This window comes from Maniola jurtina, chromosome 4 (genome assembly GCF_905333055.1).
Source record: "Maniola jurtina chromosome 4, ilManJurt1.1, whole genome shotgun sequence".
NCBI lineage: Eukaryota > Metazoa > Arthropoda > Insecta > Lepidoptera > Nymphalidae > Maniola > Maniola jurtina.
In genome coordinates, this window is record NC_060032.1 from 13085970 (window position 1) to 13105871 (window position 19902).

Here is a 19902-nt window from a genome sequence, read left to right on the forward strand (position 1 = left end):
TGAAAGCGTTTCTATTGTTGCCAGGATCAGTACTGACGCCGGCGTAGTCCGCCACCAGCCCTTCTAATTGCGAGTCATCTAGGAGTACGTCGCCTTGGTACTTTCCACTGTTTTCCCAAATACTAGCGTCAGGGTTGGATAGCATATGGGAATTAAATAAAACGCCATCATCTGGAAAAAAAGTTTATATTGGTGCTGATTTGATTCTGATAGTGTAGGTATAAGCTAATACAAAAACTTCCTTTAAAAAAATTGAAGAACTGGCAGGATTCGTACCTGGGTATCGCACCCAGAGTGCCTTTGACCGTAGGCCACTGTTCACTTAGCGTTAGTGCCGAAATTACTAATCGAGATGCAGGTTCGAATCCTGCTACTTTTGTTATTAATTTAAAAATACTATGACTTTTAGATTAGACTTGACTAGGTCTTAAAACATTCGTAGCTATCGTGTGTAGTTTATCGTTTCCGGTTTTTCTCATTCAACTTAAAAAAATATGGTTGCTTATTAGTTTTATTAAAAAAATGTATGCCGATAACTTGGACTTGAATATAGATGTCTTGGACTTATTTAGATGTCTTTTTCGTTATGAGCACTACAATAAACTTCAAAAATAACATACATACGAGTAGGCAGACTAGACTGCAGGAGTTGGTGGTTGGGGTGCTCGAATTTTGTTTTGGACCACATTAATTGACCTAAGTAATCTTATGCAATCAAATTGATGTTATTTTATTCCAGTGATGAACCTACTGTTGGTAAAATGGCTGTGATACTAGCGGTAAATAGCTATGCTACTAGCAGTAAACTAGCTATGCAGCTGCGGTAAAACAGCTATGCCATCCGCGGTAAAATAGCTATGCTACTAGCGGTAAAGTAGCTATGCCATCCGCGGTAAAATTGCTATGCTACTAGCTATACTACTAGAATAGCTCCTATCCTGTCGATACTGGTACGCACTTCTAACTTTTCAGAGTTAAATATGCTAGTTTCACTTTTAAGCAATTAAGTATCACTTGCTTTAACAGTAAAGTAAACCTGCATGGCTGAGTGTCTATAATGTTCTCAAAGATGTGTGAAGTCTGCCAATGCGTAGGTACTTGTTCGGTTGACTTGGCCTAAATCCTTCTCACTCTGAGAGGAGACCGTATTCGACGCGATGGGTTGGGATACTGACGGTGTTGAATCATCATCATTGATAATTACTTTTTTGTCGACGGCTATTCGCGTCATGCATCAAATTATTTATCACTAGCCGATGCCCGCGACTTCGCCCGCGTGGATTTATGTTTTTTGAAATCCCGTGGGAACTCTTTGATTTTCCGGGATAAAAAGTAGCCTATGTGCTAATCCAGGATACTATCTATCTCCATTCCAAATTTCAGCCAAATCCGTCTGGTAGTTTTTACGTGAAGGAGTAACAAACATACACACACACACACACACACACACACACACACACACACACACACACACACACACACACACACACACACACACACACACACACACACACACACACACACACACATACAAACTTTCGCCTTTATAATATTAGTGTGATTATCGGCATAAATTTAAATTCAAATTCAAAATATTTTTATTCAATTAGACTTTTACAAGTTCTTTTGAATAGTCAAAAGCATCTACCACTGGTTCGGAATGCCTTTCCTACCGAGAAGAACCAGCAAGAAACTCGGCGGCTGCTCATACTAGAAACACTGCCTATAAATACTTAGATACGTAGATACTTACCTACTCTGGTACGTTCCAGAGCCTCCTTAAATTTGAAGATCTCTTCCCTGGTCTTCGTCACGGGCGGACCGCAAGCAGCAAGACCGATGAAGAAGAACAGCACTCCCACACGCTTCATTTCGGATTTTTGGATAAGTTTTCCACATTTGCCTTTATATAAAACAGAATGCACGTATCAAAAATAATAATTAATCGGATTAACCCTCCATGGGGACATGAATTTCTGTTAAAATTAAAAAAAAACTAAATAAAATAAAATTGAAAAAAAAACTAAATGAGAAACTAAAGGTCAGAGTGTATTTCACAGGGAGTTTTTTTCTCATTTTAAAAATTATAAAATACAGTTAGTTTTTCTGGTAATTTTTCCTATTTAGATAAAATTTTATAAAATCAATAGCCAGATCCATTATCAAATTACTGATCATGAGTTTTCAGATTTTACGTAGAGTCAAGTCAGTCCAATTGGTGCGGCGCGCTAAAATATTTTAGCGCGCCGCACCAATTGGACTGGCTTCTGGGACTTCTGCTTACTTATTTTTAAAGCACGTCTGATGCTACTGAGTTCACTCGTATTTTCAGAATTAAAAAATATGCTCGCTACGACAAAATCTCCAAATGGCTAAACTCTTTCAGTAAATTTAAACGTCTGTTTTGGTGGCCAAGGAATAATGTTTAAATATATTTTAAAGCGTGTGCAGTTAAGGGTTAATATTTGGGTGATATGGATAATTGAGCTAATCGTAATTGATGTTGGTGAAAAGTTAAATAATAAATAATTAATGTTAGATAATAAAATATACCTATTATTTTAAATTATTATTATAAAATAGACAAATGAGATTATTATAATTAATTAAGATATTAATTTGTGGTTATCATTAGATATTAAGGTACGTTTTGAGTTTGCTGTTATGTTAGTCAATAGGTAATGAAGACATTGCAGTTTCCCTCGCGCGATTTCCAGCGCACTCCCTTGGCACTCCACACAAAGATTGAATATTTCATCACGTGTCTACAAAATTTCGTTTCATTGATTTCCAAACGAACTCGGTATTCCCCTTCCGAACCTTCCCTCTGTTCCATCAATGTAAAAAACCGGCCAAGTGCGAGTCAGACTCGCGCACTAAGGGTTCCGTACTCGGGTAATTTTTCCGACATTTTGCACGATAAATTAAAAACTATTATGCATGAAAATAAATAAATATCTGTTTAGTATATACCGGTAAAGCCCTTTCATATGATTCCCCACTTCGTATAGTTATCTTACTTTGAAAATTTAAACACATTTAAATATTTTTTTAAAGATGTATCCATAAATTCACGGTTTTCGGATCGTTTCCTTTACTTATGCTATAAGACCTACCTACCTGCCAAATTTTATGAATCTAGGTTTTTGGGAAGTACCTACCCTATAGGTTTTCTTGACAGACGCGACAGACGGACCGACATACAGACAGACAACAGAGTGATCCTATAAGGGTTCTGTTTTTCCTTTTGAGGTACGGAACCCTAAAAACCAACTTCAAATGCCACTATACATTTGCAAGTGTATAAAAAGTAGAAGATTATTATTATAGTCACAGAGTCAAAAGAGTGTGTTTTACTGTTATACCTACTGTTAGTTCAGGCACGGATTTTAATACCCAATCATCAATGTCCTCAACCCAATGTCATCTACGTGTGGGTACAGTCTTCTCTCTTCAAAAACATCGGAGGAATCGGTGTATCTGTCGCAGCGAATGGCATAAGCCGAGAGTTAGTCAACTCCCTGAGGAATATGGCTTACACCCGGCAGATGTTAAAACGACAACTCAATTAGACTATTTCACTAAACAAATCTAGTGATATCATAATATACTGAGCATCTAATAATAATCCATCCATACTAATATTATAAATGCGAAAGTGTGTCTGTCTGTCTGTCTGCTATCTACGCTTTCACGGCCCAGCCGCTGAACCGATTTTAATGGAATTTGGTACAGACTTGGAATACTTCCAGGGGAAGGACATAGGATACTTTTTATCCCGGAAAATCAAAGAGTTCCTACGGGATTTAAAAAACCGAAAACCACGCGGGCGAAGCCGCGGGCATTCTCTAGTGAGATAATATTACGCAATAGAACCTGAGGGCATATTTTGTTTTAACCTAACCTAACCAAACTTTAGATTTTGGTGCCCTTCTTCTTCCTCTGGGATTTTACGATAACATCGAATGTGGTACAGAACAAAATCTAAGTACAAAAATCTAAAGTTAGGTTAGGTTTTCTCCTGTAAAGTATACACAAACTACTGTTGACCTTGCCCTACGACTCTCCTCATTTCTGATTTGATCACGTAGAGTAACTCCAAACATACTGGTAGCTCTCTCCATCGCTCGCTGAGTGACTCTGAGCTTTCTTATGAGGCCCATAAATATGTAGTCAGCGACCATTTTTCAATTAAACTAAAAACATTTTACGATTTTTTTTATTACAATGATGTTATCATATTATATATATACTACTACCACTATTATATACCACTATTACAAATTTCATGTGGATAGCTTTAATTATAGACTATGACACACAGACAGACGGACGGAGAAAGTCATAAGGGTTCAATTTTTACCATTTTGGAACGGCGCCCTTAAAATTAAAGGAAAAGGAGATAAATCGAGGGGAAAAATATAGTCCTCTTTCAATTTTTTTATTATTTTGAAGATATGATTTACACTTCAAATGCAAAATAAGATTTCTTAATTTTTTTATTTCAATAAAATTCAAAATAAATTACATTATTTTTAATTTTATCTTTTTTGAAACGTAGTTGTTTAATTTTTTTCTTGGTTGATTACTTCATCCTGGTCGACAATCTTTACTTCGCTGTCGTTGTTATCCTGGTCAAGATCTTCTGTTTGCGACGCCTCAGCCATCATCAGGGGCAGGGTGCGGTCCACCTCTTCCTTCACCTCCTGGATCTGCCTCTCATCCCACGCCCCAGGGCAATTGTAGTGTCTGCGAAGCCTCACCCAGTCCCAGTGGGTAACGTACACCATATGACCCATGGTTCCCGGAAAATTCTGAAATGTTGGAATACATAACTACCACATAAAAGAAAGATTCTATGAGAGTTGTTGCAGTTCTTCGTACACATCTCCAGGAGGATCAATTGATGGAAGAAAAATGACCTAGAGGGCCTGCATAGTTAGACTGAGACCACACGACCACACACACCGCTGTGGATAAGTGTTGCGTGCCCACGGGCACTGCGTTGCCGCTACGGCTAAAAGTACGGCGATGCAACGCACCACCTCTCCTGTCTCTCTAGTACCAATTGCGATTGGTACTGATTTCTATGCAGGATGACGCAACGGCACCGCTCAACCGCCGCACCACCAACGCAACGCATCGGGTGGGTTCACTCTTATTAAAGTTAGTGACTGCATTGGTGTGCTCCCACAAAGGTCGTCCACCAACCAACCATCACAAAAGTAAATAGGAGGCTATGTGACCAAAAACAAAGAGGCCGATAGGATACATCTACAACAGCCTCTGTCAAGAATGCACGATTGGTAAAAGTCAGTCTTCTGAGGTAGGTACCCTACGAGTGTTAAAAATAAACGTCTATTAATTTATATGTACGAAAACCAGCCCAGCTTTTTAACTTACCCGTGTAGCGACAATAGTTGGTTGTCCGTTATTGCTAAAGGCGTGAGTGCTGTAGTGCATACAGCTCTGGTACTCGTAAGGAAGACCTAACAGGTTGACTTCATTGCGCTGGAGACGGTAGAAGTTATGGGCCGCGCCTGTAAATTTTATAAAAGTGTAAAAGGCTTTAGAAGAAGTTCAAATTCAAATTCAAATTAAAAATATTTTTATTCAATTACACTTTTACAAGTTCTTTTGAATCGTCAAAAGCAAACATAGATGTGGATATGTGAGCAAACCTGGCCACCTGAGCGATGTCATATTATTCGTGAGCTACCTACCCTACCTACGTCAATGCAACCGCACTATTCTGAGATCTAAGGCTGAAATCTATAAAGCGCACTTTGACTTTGCTCTGAATTAAGATTGAGTTAAAAGGAGACAGATTTATGTGAGAGATATAGCTCTGTCTCGTTTTAACTCTGTCTTAAGTTTAAGCAAAGGCAGAGCGCGCTCTATAGATCTCACCCTAAGAGCGACGCGGCGCGGCCAGGTAGTGAAGTACCTACTACTGGTTCGCGAATTTTTCCAAACAATAATTTCTGGATTCAATTTTTTTTTATTTCAATACTAGGGTCACCATGTATACCGTATTGTACTTACCATTCATAATGTTGTTCCAGTTGATGCGTACATAGTTGTACCTCTCGTAGGCGGACTGCATGTGGAAGAATCCGAGGTTGTGCAGCAGCTCGTGGATGATGATCATGTTGTTCATGCAGCCACGACGGGCCAAGTTACACGTGTGAGCGCCGCGGGTACTTGAGAAACCTACGTGAGCGTAACATCCAGTTTGCCTTCCCTACAAAATAATAAATTGACATAATATTATGTGAGTGAAGAGATCCAATGTAACCAGGACGCTAGCAAAAACGAAGACAGGTGATAATGTCCTGTACTTTTTAAAAGTTCACAATATTTTGCAAATAAAACATCTGACTGACGCTAGAGGTCAACGAACGTTTCGTAAATAGGCCACTGGGGGTCAATGCCATGTCGTAGGTAGGGCATCGACTCGAGTTTTGCTTGCTATACATTGCGGGTTTGAAAAATACTAAATTACTAAAACCACAAAAGAAGACAAATGTTTTTCATTCACGTGTCAGGTAACTCAAGAGTTGGCTCTTTAGCCCAATGGCTAAGCATATAGTAATGAAGCTGTGATACAATATTACTTACAGTAATTAAAACAAAGTTATGTTCATGGGGTTGTCGTCTCCGGAACCTCACGCAGGAGAAGTGCTCGATCCAACCCATAGCTCTCAATATTAGGTTCTGCTCGGCAGTATCTAAACAGGATAATTAGCTTATTGCAGACCTATTTCTATTCTCATAAGTAATATTTTCTATAAGGACGAATTTGGAAAGGGGACTCGAATCCGTGTTTCGGATTCGAGTCCCCTTTCCAAACAAAAGCTATCTAAAATTAAATAACTTTCACATTCAGACAGGAATAAGTAAAGTTCAAATCTGGTAGTGGCTTGTCCAATAACAGAAAAGGCTCCTCCTTTTCCTCGCCCCGAAATTCATGATTTCTACTCCAAAAGACAATTAATAATGAAGTTATTTTCAGATTTGCGTTTCTTGGCCTTTTCTGCCATAGTTAGCCGCCGCCATGGATGTCGCCTCATTTTACGAATAAACCATTAATTCATTCATTCATTCATTCGCCTGTACGTGAGGCATCACTGCCAGAGTATTCACATACGTGGCATATCGCATAACAAGCAACCTTCCTTGCTTCCACTGGACAAGACTCTCTCTTGAGAGTCATTCCGTCTGGTCCTTCCTATCGCATCGCAACGAGCAAAAACATTTGGTTCAAATACTGCAGCCACTTTAGCCGTGATAAGAGACTACGAATGACTCCATCCAGGGAACTATAACGGGAGAAACGACTGCTATAAAAGGTAGGTACTATAATTAACTTACTAAATTCATTATGCCCGAATTCGTAGATCAGTACATTCCCTGGCCATCTTGTATTGGGCCTGACGTATGCGGCTCTGTCAGTCGTACCAGCATAATCCGCCACTAGCGCCTCGATCTGATCGTCATCGAGGACGATATCACCTTGGTACTTGCCACTGTTCTCCCAGATATTAGCTTTCGGGCTGGCTAGGATACGAGAATCTAACCGAACTCCATCATCTGTGAAAATTCAGGCTTTTGTGATTAACTTAACAGCTACATATAATGACTGTGAGATCTAGATATTTACACGTTAATCAGTTTGATTCTAGATAAAGAAATAACAATAATCGATAGATCCTCCGCCCGTACTTGGTTTATTTTACCTATAGATCAATGACGTCAATACTTGATGGCCATATCAACCAACAAATCTAATTTATTTTATGTAGGGCAATTCGTTGCTAGTGTCTCTCATGCTACGTCTGTGGCTCTACCACTGCACCAGTTTGGTATGCATATTCTACTGAGAAGAGCCGGCAAGAAACTAAGCAGTTACTCTTTTCAAATCATAAAAAGTGACAATATGTAACAATACAGCTGCGCCATCATAATGTAGACAACTAGCTCAGCCGGTTGCTTCCTCGCAACTTATAAGGAACTAGAGGATGCCCGCGACTTCCCCAGCGTGGATTTCGGTTTTTCTAAATCCTGTAGGAACTCTTCAATTTTTCTGGATAAAAAGTAGCCTATGTCCTTCCCCGAGATGTACCCCAAGTTTTTACCAAATAGCATTAAAATCGGTTCAGCGGTTGGGCCGTGAAAAGGTAGCAGACCGACAGACAGACATATTAGTATGGATTCATTAATTCTATAACAACCTCAACTTAAAAAGAGTGTTTTACACAATGTAATTAAATTTGTGTAATGGCAAATCTAAAACTCTTTCGGGGCTATATTATTACAAAAGTAATGTTCAAATTTTCAGCTATTTTGGTCCAAGGGTTTGAGAAGTCAGTCAATGGATCAGGACTTTTCCTTTTATTATGTGGAGACTTACCAATTCTGCTCTTTTCCAAAGCCTCTCTGAATGCTTGGATTTGATCCCTGGTCTTCGATACAGGGGGCCCGCTGCTAGCAAAGCCGATAAGGCAGAGCAGTAACCCTGTCCGCAACATTTTAGCTTTTCCCAATACCTTTTAATGACTGCTTTTATACCTACCAAAATCTCATGAATAATTAGAATAGATAGAAAAATAGATACCTTGAAATGTAATCAATTAAAGATAGAGAGCTAATTGGAAAAGATTTTGGATTAAGTAGATAGTTTGAATGTTGTTGCACCAGATTATAAAATATACTTTTGCTCGTGACTTCGTGCGCGAAGATTAATGTTTTTAACCCCCGACCCAAAAAGTGGGGTCATATAAGTTTGACGTGTCTATCTGTGTATCTGTCTGTGACATCGTAGCTCCTAAACGAATGAACCGATTTTAATTTAGTTTTTTTTGTTTGAAAGGTGGCTTGATCGAGTGTTCTTAGCTATAATCGAAGAAAATCGGTTCAGCCGTTTGAAAGTTATCAGCTGTATTCTAGTTTTGTTATAGAGGTTTTTGTGTCGGGGTTTTTTAAATTTTGAGTTATTAAATTGTCGTAAACCTTAATTTTTTACTCCTGGGTTAAAACCAGATCGCACCTTGCACAGTTCTCTACTTGTACGCTAAAGTCCCCTGACAATCGGTTTAGCCGTTTCGAAAATTATTCCGACTACACAAACATACAAACAAACGGATTAGTACCTACCCCTACTTATTTTATTTACCTACCTACGCGTAATAAGCTAGGAAGTCAGTATTTCGAAATCATAAATTATAGATACTTCAATTTAATCACATCACACTAATATTATAAAGGAGAAAGTTTGTATGTGTGTGTGTGTGTGCGTGTGTGTGTATGTGTGTATATTTGTTACTTCTTCACGCAAAAACTACTGAACGGATTGGGCTGAAATTTAGAATGGAGATAGATTATACCCTGGATTAGCACATAGGCTACTTTTTATCCCGGAAAATCAAAGAGTTCCTACGGGAATTTTAAAAAACCTTCATCCACGCGAACGAGGTCGGCGGGCTAGTTTATTATATATTTACTAGCTGATGCCTCCGACTTTGTCCGCGTGGATTAAGATTTTTAGGTTTCGAAAAATCGCGTGGGAACTCTTTGATTTTCCGGAATAAATAGTAGCCTGTTTCACTTTCGAGGTCTTTAAGTATCCATGCAAAAAGTCAAGTCGATCGACGTAATATAGAAAGGACAACCACCAAACAAGGATTAGATCCTAAGGGTTCCGTGTAGGTTAAGGTACGGAACCGTAAAAAAAAAATTTATGTACCTAAGTATTTCAAAAAAAAAACAAAATCATTTATTTCAACAATTAAAAACAATTAAATTTAAATAAAATAAATAAAATTTAATTAAACTTTCTTCGTTCGTTATATTATCAAAAGTGGTAAAAAAGTTATCACTCGAATCGCTGAGTAAGTAAGTAGATTCTTTCAAACTGGTTTTTTAAAACGCTGAAATCCAAAAATTTTATTAACAGCTCTTTATCAAAAATGTATTTAAATTTTTTGTTGCTTAACTATTTCATCTTGGTTAACAACATTTATTTCGCTATCATTTTTCTCAATATCTTGGTCAACGTCTTCTGTTTGCGACGCCTCAGCCATCATCAGGGGCAGGGTGCGGTCCACCTCTTCCTTTACCTCCTGGATCTGCCTCTCATCCCACGCGCCAGGGCAGTTGTAGTGTCTGCGAAGCCTCACCCAGTCCCAGTGGGTCACGTACACCATATGGCCCATGACTCCCGGAAAACTCTGCAAAAATAAAATATGTGGCAATGTTCACCGTACAAGCCTGCAAGGTACTAAAGTAATTTAAGTATTTTGTTACTAAGTCACTTTATATTGAATTTTTTTTTTTTTTAAATATTTTTTATTGAAAATGTTGCTATAAAACTTATAGCTAGCCTTATTTAATTACTGTACAAATGTACAAATCATATACAGTAGTAATACAAATCAAAGATATAATAAACTGCTAGCTGTGCCCAGGACTTTCTCCGCGTGATTTTAATTTTTTAAAACCCCGCAGGAAACTCTTCGATTGTCCAGGATAAATAGTAGCTTGTGTCATTTTCCAGGTCTTTAACTATATCCATACGAAAAATCACACCGATCCGCTAGTTACGGCGTGATTGAAGGACAAACCAATATGGTCTATTGTCAATTAAACAAAAACTATTATCAATAAACAACGCGAAAAAGTGATGAAATACGTCGCTGTTACTACACGGTAAAATTTTTAGAAGAGTGGATTTCACCTAAGTGGGTCGATTCCGGAAAACCTGCATCGACCAATCGCAATTGTTGTAATTGGCTGACTTTATGGGATTCTTGGTACAACAATGCATTCTAGCCAATAGTGAGCGAGCATCCACATATCAGAGGTGTTTGCGATCGTCACACTATACCTTTTTGCCAAACTACCGCGGCAGCCGCGTACCATGATCTCTTGCCATCATCTCTACAGGTGCTATTATAGTCTTACCCTAGTAGCGACGATGGTAGGTTGTCCGTTAGTGCTGAATGCGTGAGTGCTGTAGTGCATGGAGCTGTGATACTCGTAAGGAAGACCCAAAAGGTTGACTTCATTGCGCTGGAGACGGTGGAAGTTATGGGCCATGCCTGTAAATTTTAGAAAAGTGTAAAGGCTTTAGAAATTGGGGTTGATATGTACACAAGTGGAGATAGCCTAGTGGTTACGATTCGGGGGTCTGATACCGGGTACATCTGACCTTTCGTTACATCACACTAATATTATAAAGGCGAAAGTTTGCATATGTGTGTGTGTGTGTGTGTGTGTGTGTGTGTGTGTGTGTGTGTGTGTGTGTGTGTGTGTGTGTGTTTGTTACTTCTTCACGCAAAAACCACATTAGCACATAGGCTACTTTTTATCCCGGAAAATCCTTTGATTTTCCGGGAACTCTTTAGTTCCCACGGGATTTCGAAAAACCTAAATCCACAATCCACGCAAACGAAGTCGCGGGCATCAGCTAGTAATATATGTATGTGCGTTTTACTCAATGCAATTAAATATCACTTGTTTTAATGGTGAAACTAAACATCGTCGTAAGGAAATCTGAGAATCATATACTTATGAGAGCCTTCATAATGTTTTCAAAGGTGTGTGACGTGTGTCAATCCGCACTTGGCACGTGCTGCACTGCTAATGGCGATTCACCTGGCCACAGCGCTCTAAGACCAGTAAAATTCACCGCGTAAACCTTATAATTACTTACCAGGAACAATGTTGTTCCAGTTGATGCGTACATAGTTGTACCTCTCGTAGGCGGACTGCATGTGGAAGAATCCGAGGTTGTGCAGCAGCTCGTGGATGATGACGATGTTGTTCAGACAGCCATGCCCGGGGGTCGCGCGGGCCAGGTTGAGGACGTGAATGTGGCCGGTGGCGTGATAGCCGACGCGAGCGTAGCATCCATCAGGCTTTCCCTGATGAAACACAAAACACACATAATATCAGATATTTTTTCTAACTTGGGAGTTGGGATTGCTGCAATCACACTTGATGATAAGACACTGGCAGACGTCAAATGTTACCTATATTCGACGCTAGGTAGGCTGTGAAACGACTAGGTTTTCTGAAATCACGTCACCAAGCCAGATTATCGATTCAGCGTCTAATCGAGAGCTTCCTAACTCTAGTGCACTACAGTTAGTAAACACAGTGAATTATGCCAACGTTGCTTGATAGAATGCGAGAGTCGAAACATAATAAAGTCGAAGTAAAATGGACCTAGAGATTCATGACTTGACATCAAAAACTCAATACCAATGATTTTAATTTCGCAGCGTTTCCGCTTGGAGGGCTGGCTGTAGATGTATAGAAAAACTTGAGTTTTAAAACAAGGTAGTTACGAAAGGAGTTTACTATAATGCGGGTTTCGACGCTCGAATACTATCAACGTTCATGAGAGATAAAATCTCATACTAAGCATGTTTTTTCTAACTATTTAGGCTTGGGATTGACTGCAGTCACACTTGATGATGAGATGATGCAGAACGAAGTCGGCATCAGCTAGTTATAGATATGGAGTAGATACTCACAGTAATCAAAACGTAGTTCTGTTCATTTGGTCGTCGTAGACGGAACCTGACGCAGGAGAAGTGCTCGACCCATCCCATCGCTCTCAAGATAGCTTGTTGTTGGGCAGCATCTGAAATGTTTTCCTCATAGTAGACAGGTTGCAGAATAAATCAAAAGAGAAGCTCAAGAGTTACACGATCTGACTGACCTATCAACGCACAGCTTAAACTATTGAACGGATCGGGCTGAAATTTTTCATGAAGATAGACGATAGATCAAGGAAGTTAGTTTGTGTGTGTAATAAATTTTCCAAAAAAATTGGTTGTCTGTAAAGTCGGTTTACTGACGATAGTTGAACGTGACAACAAAGGCCGATTGTGCTTCTTTGTCGCTCGTTCCGCGCTCTCGCTTGCACTTAGACTTACATGGAACGCCTCAGAGCGAGGTAACGCCGCATGAGTCATGTTTTTTCGTGCGTGCAGCTGGCTCTATCGAATTATAAGACGTTGTCACGTCAAAAAAAATAACTTCAGCCCTAGATATGCTCTTGTGTATCAAGTTATACATCATAATGCTAAGCTAGAACCTTCTTTTGGGTGTGCCACACATGACAACGTTTTTTCCACCGCTTCTTCTGCTTGAGATATGTTGGCTTTAATTAATTATGCTCAAGTTGAGAAAGCGCTTGGTTATAAGATATAATGTATTTTTTTTTTCTTTCTTTAAACTTACTGAATTCATTGTGCCCGAATTCGTAAACCATAACATTTCCAGGCCACCTCCTTCCGGGCACGACGTAGGCCGCCCTGCTGTTGGCGCCAGCGTAGCTCGCCACCAGAGCCTCGATCTGCTCGTCATCCAGGACTATGTCACCCTGAAACTTGCCGCTGTTCTCCCAGATATTGGCTTCCGGGTTGGCCAGGATGCGGGAATCTAGCCGAACTCCATCGTCTGCGAAAGTAAAATTTTGATATTTACCAGAACATTACGAAATAATTGCACCTTGATGTAAAAAGCCTAATAGCGAGAGAGCCTGCGAGGGCCAGATTTTCGTTATTTTATGAAAGCTGAATGTTTCTCTGCATATTGTCCATAACACCATTAGGAACGATAAGCGATTTTGGGAGATAACAGGTGAAAAGGTGTAAAATTTTTTACGTCTAAGTATAGTCTATTTTTTTTTTCTTCGGAATAAGTAGTATTAGAAATCACGTCATGCATTGCCAGACACTTATTGTCATGGCAACCTCCTGAAAGTTAGTAAATTGTTAAAGTTTGAGGGCTTGCCGACTTTTCTGAGTTTTTATATAAGTAAGCATCAGATCTTGCTCAATTCGGACATTGGTCAGCACTTGATGAATGTGTTGGGCCAATGTTTCCTGGACCCTTTGGCTCGGACGGACACTAGGAAGGTAATTAAGTAAAAACAGTGGGCCTACCAGTCCTGCTCTTTTCCAAAGCCTCCTTGAATGCTTGGATCTGATCCCTGGTCTTCGAGACTGGAGGGCTGCTCACAGCGAATCCAATAAGACAGAGCAGCACGCCTGTACGCAGCATTTTAGCGTTTCCCAATACCTAGTTACGTCCGCTTATATACCCAAATATGAAGTAGATCTATAGATCTATATACAAATAAATAAAAAGTGTCCTTCTGCAGATTGATATTTCGAAATCACTGTCGTTTATTAAGCTCCAAGCTCATAGTATATGGTTACTTCTATTTTTTAAACCTGGGTACTAACTAATTTGGATTATTCGTTGGTTTTTGCTCACCGTTTGTCTTTTGATTGCCTTCCCGGCGTCCGTGTTTCCTACCACATACCTACATACCTACGAGTAATACCATCAAAACAAGAGAATAGGCATCTTCTAGACAAGCGCACCCCAACCTAGACCTCATCGTTTCTTTTTTATGCTTGATGTGGTCGGTTGTCCCACCACGCAATAATTTATTTTGAAAGTATTGTTGTATTTGCGTAGATTAGTCTCCGTTAGATTATTTCAGGTCTTGTTAAAATGGTTCAATCTACTTTGACAGGACTTTCACAGGTAGATAAAAAGAGCAACTATGCAAGGAGTAGGAACCTAATCGGAATATTCAAAAATCGTAGTTAAATCGTGAAGGAAGTCGTGGGAAAAGCTAGTTTGTTGTATATCAAGAGAATCTACCTACACTTTGAAGTTTAATCAAATAGATAGATAGCTAATGATAAAATGGTAATTTTGATTTTTGTATTAGATATTACACTAATAAGCAGTGATTAATTGCTGTGTAATTAATGAATGATTTTTTAAAATCTAAAAAAAACCACAATCTACAGTAATCAACAGTAGATATTGAATAAAACAAAAAAATCGTGCTAAGTATTGAAAATCTATTAAAATTTTATTAGAAGCTCTTTATCAACAATCTATTGATAAGTATTGGTTGACTGCTAGAGCGGTTACGCACTCATCCGGTCTGCAAACCCGTGAAAATAAGGATATAAAAAACTCGGACCGAACTCGGATATTGCTTACGCACTAATCCGATCTCTGATCCAAATCCAAGCTATTCAGTGGGCAATGGGCATCTTTGACATAATATCTACGTCATATGTCCGATTTGAATCCGAGATATTCTCACGGATGACAGAGAGAACTCAGATGACGGAAGTCGGAGCTAGTGTGTAAGCTATCATACAATTTTAGTTCAACGACTACTTCGGAACGTATTTTCATGGATTCGGATCGGATGCAGTGCGTAATCGCTCTTAATAATTCATCTCGGTTAGTAATTTATTTCGCTGTCATCACTCGTTATTCTCGACGTCTTGGTTGAGGTCTTCTGTTTGTGGCGACTCAGCCATCATCAGGGGCAGGGTGCGGTCCACTTCTTCCTTTACCTCCTGGATCTGCCTCTCATCCCAAGCCCCAGGGCAGTTGTAGTGTCTGCGAAGCCTCACCCAGTCCAAATGTGTGACGTACTGCATATGGCCCATGGTTCCTGGGAAATTCTGAAAACGTAGGAAAGTTCCTAAAGTACACAGTGTTTAGTGGTTTTAGAGCCGTGGCTAAGCAGTACTATCCATTTCGACAATTTATATTAACCCAAGTCTTAAAAATGAAAAAAATGAATCGAAAAATTATTGTTTGGCATAGTATGGCATATTATTGTAAATTGAATACTTGAAAAGGGCAACCGCCGAGTTTCTTGCTGATTCTTCTCGGTAGGAACGCCATTCCGAATCCATTTGACGATTCAAAAGCACTTGTAAAAGTTTAATTGAATAAAAATATTTTGTTTTTTTTTTAATTTTGGAAAAATTCGCGAACCAGTTAGTAAGTATCCCGCCGCGTCGTTCGAGTGGTTCGATATTGTCTCAGAATAGCGCGGTTGGCGCGCTTGTCACGTGACCCTCAGCCGCTACTAATGTTTTTCACAGATTCGTGTTTGTGTCGAGATATTTTTTTTATCCAAAACAAAGCGAGTAAAGTGATCGAGAACATGCAGGAGAAAACTCACGTATCACGTATCATATTAATTAGGGCATAACTGGGACTCGAAGCACATTGCGTCCTACATGAGAATCCGACAGGTATTTTGCCATCATCTCTACTAATCTCTTCCTCTTCTTCTTTTCTTGCTTGGTGGCTATTAGTAGTGCCATCTATTAATCTCTGCTGGTTCTATGAACGTTATTCCCTACCTACCTACCTTTGTAGCAACGATAGTAGGTTGTCCATTCATGCTGAATGCGTGAGTGCTGTAGTGCATGGAGCTCTGGTACTCGTAAGGCAGACCCAACAGGTCGACTTGATTGCGCTGGAGATGGTAGAAGTTGTGGGCCTTGCCTGTCAATTTTATAAAAGTATAAAGACTAGAAATAGTATCAATTGAACATCCAATTCTATAGTTCATTCACTGGACTCGGGATTGGAATGGACGGCGTCGTATTGTCTAGATATTTTGTTTACCTTAACTAGGTATAATATCATCATCATCATCATCAGCCTGTGGACATCCACTGTTGGACATAGGCCTTCCCTATAGAGCGCCACCACACCCGGTCATCAGCCTTCCTCATCCAGCTGCTTCCCGCCAGCCGCTTTATATCGTCGGTCCATCGTGCTGGAGAGCGTCCCACACTACGTTTGCTTAAACGCGGTCTCCACTCAAGGACTTTCCGGCTCCAACGGCCATCGCCTCTACGACAGGCATGGCCTGCCCACTGCCACTTCAGCTTGCTAATAGTTTGGGCTATGTCAGTACTAGGTATAATATGTAGGTTTCGAACTGGTCTAGTCGTGACTAGATCATGACTTCACCAGAATAACCGATATAGCTCAATGAAAATGGTGGAAATGAGCAGTTGAGGACATACCTACTTAGTTTGAAGTACCATTAAACATGGGAGTCCTGGGACCATGGGAGATCTAGTATGGCAACCCCGCATGGAAAAGGCAAAGAAGAGTCTACACTAATTGGACGGATAGTAATTACTCGTATAGTCTGCAAGCTGGGAGCAGCTAGACACAAACGGTAAAAGACTATGTTCTATGGACATCTTTGCAAGAGACCTACTAAGTATCAACGGTGGCGGTCTTTCGTTTGAAAATGCGATGATGTACCGTAAAAAAACCCAGCGGTACCGTCCGCGTCAGGTGAGGCGTCTCAGGATCCCAGGTATCGTATGCGACTGAGACGATCCCGACGTTGAACCGACACAGGTTTAAAACCTACCAAATTCCTAGTGCGGGAGAAGATGAGCATAATGTCTCCTTCTTAAGACTCCTCAGTCTTATTGCGATGATATACCTGGTACTAACCTTGCTGAATGTTGCCCCAGTTGATGCGTACGTACTCGTATCTCTCGTAGGCGGAATGCATGTGGAAGAACCCGAGGTTGTGGAGAATCTCGTGGATGATAACGATGTTGTGCAGGCAGCCTTCCCCAGGCTCCGCGCGAGCCAGGTTGAGGGTGTGGACGTAGGCATTCTCGTGGTAGCCGACACTCGCGTAGCATCCGTCGGGCCTTCCCTGGTGAAACACAAAAAATTCAGGTATTTGTTTCTAATTGCAATTGTAATTGACAAGAAAATGCAGCCTTATTAAAACTAGCTTGACAGTATTTTTATTAAGTGGTCCAAAGTTGCAAGAACGTAAGATGGTGTAAGGTAAAGCTCGCCTTTTCTATACAAGTTGTTAGTTGGATAACTATTATCACACAGATGATTATAAAATTATTATTGTATGCAGATATCTATCAGTTGGATAACTAAGGGCCTGTTTCAACACCGCCAGATAAACTTAATCTAATGGATAAATTTGTCATTTTAGCAGATTCCCTATACAAAAACTGTCGTAATGTCTTTATTCGTCAGGTTTGTCTTGAGATTTTGAAACAGGCCCTAAGGTTTAGATCCAACATGTACCTACCAGTGGTAAAAAGAACTTCTTGACACTGTGCGGTGATTTATCGATTTATTCATCTGGCGTGACGGGGGTGTTGGTGCCTGCGCGTTATTGCTTCTTCAGTTAACCTTTGGTTTCTGAAGGAAACTACTTTATATACACCACCCAATACATACCCTTCATTGTAGGCCACGGCTTTTTTATAACTATAGATACTTACAGTAATCAAGACGTAGTTCTGTTCGTATGGTCGTCGCAAACGGAATCTGACGCAGGAGAAATGCTCGATCCATTCCATGGCTCTCAAGATAGCTCGTTCTTGTGCAGCATCTGAAAAGATAGTCCATTTTCATAACAATCGTATATTTTGTCATGTTAGTGTCACTAAATTTCTTTAAATTTAGCTGAAACCCGCGAATTCGTACGCGTGGATTTAGATTTTTATAAAATCCGTGGGAACTCTTTGGTTTTCCGGGATACAAAGTAGCCTACGTCATTCTCCAGGTCTTAAACTATGTATATTGTATACCCATGCAAAAAACACCACGATCCGTTGCTCCGTTGCGACATGATTCAAGGCAACCCAACAAACAAACACGCTTTCGTATTTACAATATGGATAGAGATTATCATTACTATTAGATATGCACCGCAATGATATATTGCACATTACATAATATGTCGAAGTTCCAAAGACACGTACGAAGCGATTCGCTTCCTCGTTTCTGATGCTCACAGCTAGAATTTGCTTCCAGATTTGGGTTTCCCTGCTAGCTATAATCACTTACAATACCTATTGTTTTAAAAGAAGAGTGGCACTTTCTAAATATAGAAGCGCTCCGCTCCACCTTAGGCTGCATTATTAACTACTTTTTGGCGTAATTGCAGCCAAGTCCAAGTGCAACAGTTAAAAAAATAGCAATTAGAAATTACTTACTAAACTCCTTATGCCCGAATTCGTAAACCATAACTTTTCCAGGCCACCTCCTGCCGGGGTCCACGTAGGCCGCCCTGCTGCTCACGCCAGCGAAGCTCGCCACCAAGCCCTCGATCTGCTCGTCATCCAGGACTATGTCGCCCTGGTACTTGCCACTGTTCTCCCAAACATTGGCTTCCGGGTTGGCCAGCATGCGGGAATCCAGTCGAAATCCATCACCTGCGAATTTTTTTATTAGATTATACCTTATACCTATTATATCTTTGACTATACCGATTCTTATAATTATTATCATCATCATCATCAACAACAACAACAACAACAACCGATCTTCCGAACCGAAAATCTTTGAGCCCCTGTAATTTTAAAACTAACATATTTTTAGAAAAATCTAAAACACCAAGGCACAGATATTAGTTTCTAGAATTTGTCTGTAAAATTTCCAAAAAAGACTTTGGTTGCTTAACATTCAAATGAAATTGGGACTACGATTGTATGGAGTAAGTGACGGAGAGAGCCCTGTTAAGGCCATAGCCCACCATGCAAGCCAAGTGTGGATTGGCAGACTTCACACACATTATGGAGAATTCTCAGGCATGCAGGTTTCCTCACGATGTTTTCCTTCACCATTAATAAAACAAATGACATTTAGTTTCTTAAAACGCACATAAATCCGAAAATTTATGAGTTGCGTGCCCAGAATCGAACCCCCGACCTCCTAGGCTATCACCGCTTGTTACATTATATTATAGTAAGTAAATAGGTAAGGTTTGTAATACAGAGAACAATATTCGCTAAGCGAACGATCTCTGTGAATAAAGATTTAACTAGGTAGAGATGTGGGGGGACTTACCTGTTCTGCTCTTTTCCAAGGCCTCTCTGAATGCTTGTATCTGACTCCTAGTCTTCGACACGGGGGGGCCGCTGATAGCAAAGCCGATAAGACAAAGAAGCACGCCTGCCTGCAACATGTTAACTATTCGCAATACCTAAGTATGCATGTCTGCTTTTATACCCAAATATGAAGTAGGTAGATCTATACAAATAAAGA

At 40.0% G+C, this 19902-nt stretch overlaps 2 protein-coding genes across 3 annotated transcripts; both read right to left on the reverse strand.

Annotated features, from left to right (window-relative positions):
* Nucleotides 1–4565: 4565 nt before the first annotated feature.
* LOC123864728 (zinc metalloproteinase nas-4-like) lies at nt 4566–8531 on the reverse strand. Its single transcript, XM_045905350.1, has 6 exons — nt 8414–8531; nt 7375–7593; nt 6622–6731; nt 6046–6244; nt 5404–5540; nt 4566–4814 (listed from the first exon to the last, which is right to left on the reverse strand). The coding sequence occupies exons 1-6, from the start codon at nt 8529–8531 to the stop codon at nt 4566–4568; spliced, it is 1032 nt and encodes a 343-aa protein (XP_045761306.1).
* Nucleotides 8532–9860: 1329 nt separating this feature from the next.
* LOC123881309 (seminal metalloprotease 1-like) lies at nt 9861–19852 on the reverse strand. Of its 2 annotated transcripts, XM_045930021.1 has the most exons (7): nt 19705–19852; nt 18852–19070; nt 18135–18244; nt 17329–17539; nt 16217–16353; nt 15316–15515; nt 13258–13470 (listed from the first exon to the last, which is right to left on the reverse strand). In XM_045930021.1, the coding sequence occupies exons 1-7, from the start codon at nt 19820–19822 to the stop codon at nt 13389–13391; spliced, it is 1077 nt and encodes a 358-aa protein (XP_045785977.1). In that variant the 5' UTR covers nt 19823–19852; the 3' UTR covers nt 13258–13388. The 2 variants fall into 2 exon arrangements, with proteins under 2 accessions (XP_045785978.1, XP_045785977.1); XM_045930022.1 differs by lacking the exons at nt 15316–15515; nt 16217–16353; nt 17329–17539; ... (1 more) ...; nt 18852–19070; nt 19705–19852 and adding exons at nt 9861–10229; nt 10963–11099; nt 11714–11924; nt 12540–12649; nt 13959–14155 and having other exon boundaries at nt 13252–13470.
* Nucleotides 19853–19902: the final 50 nt, after the last annotated feature.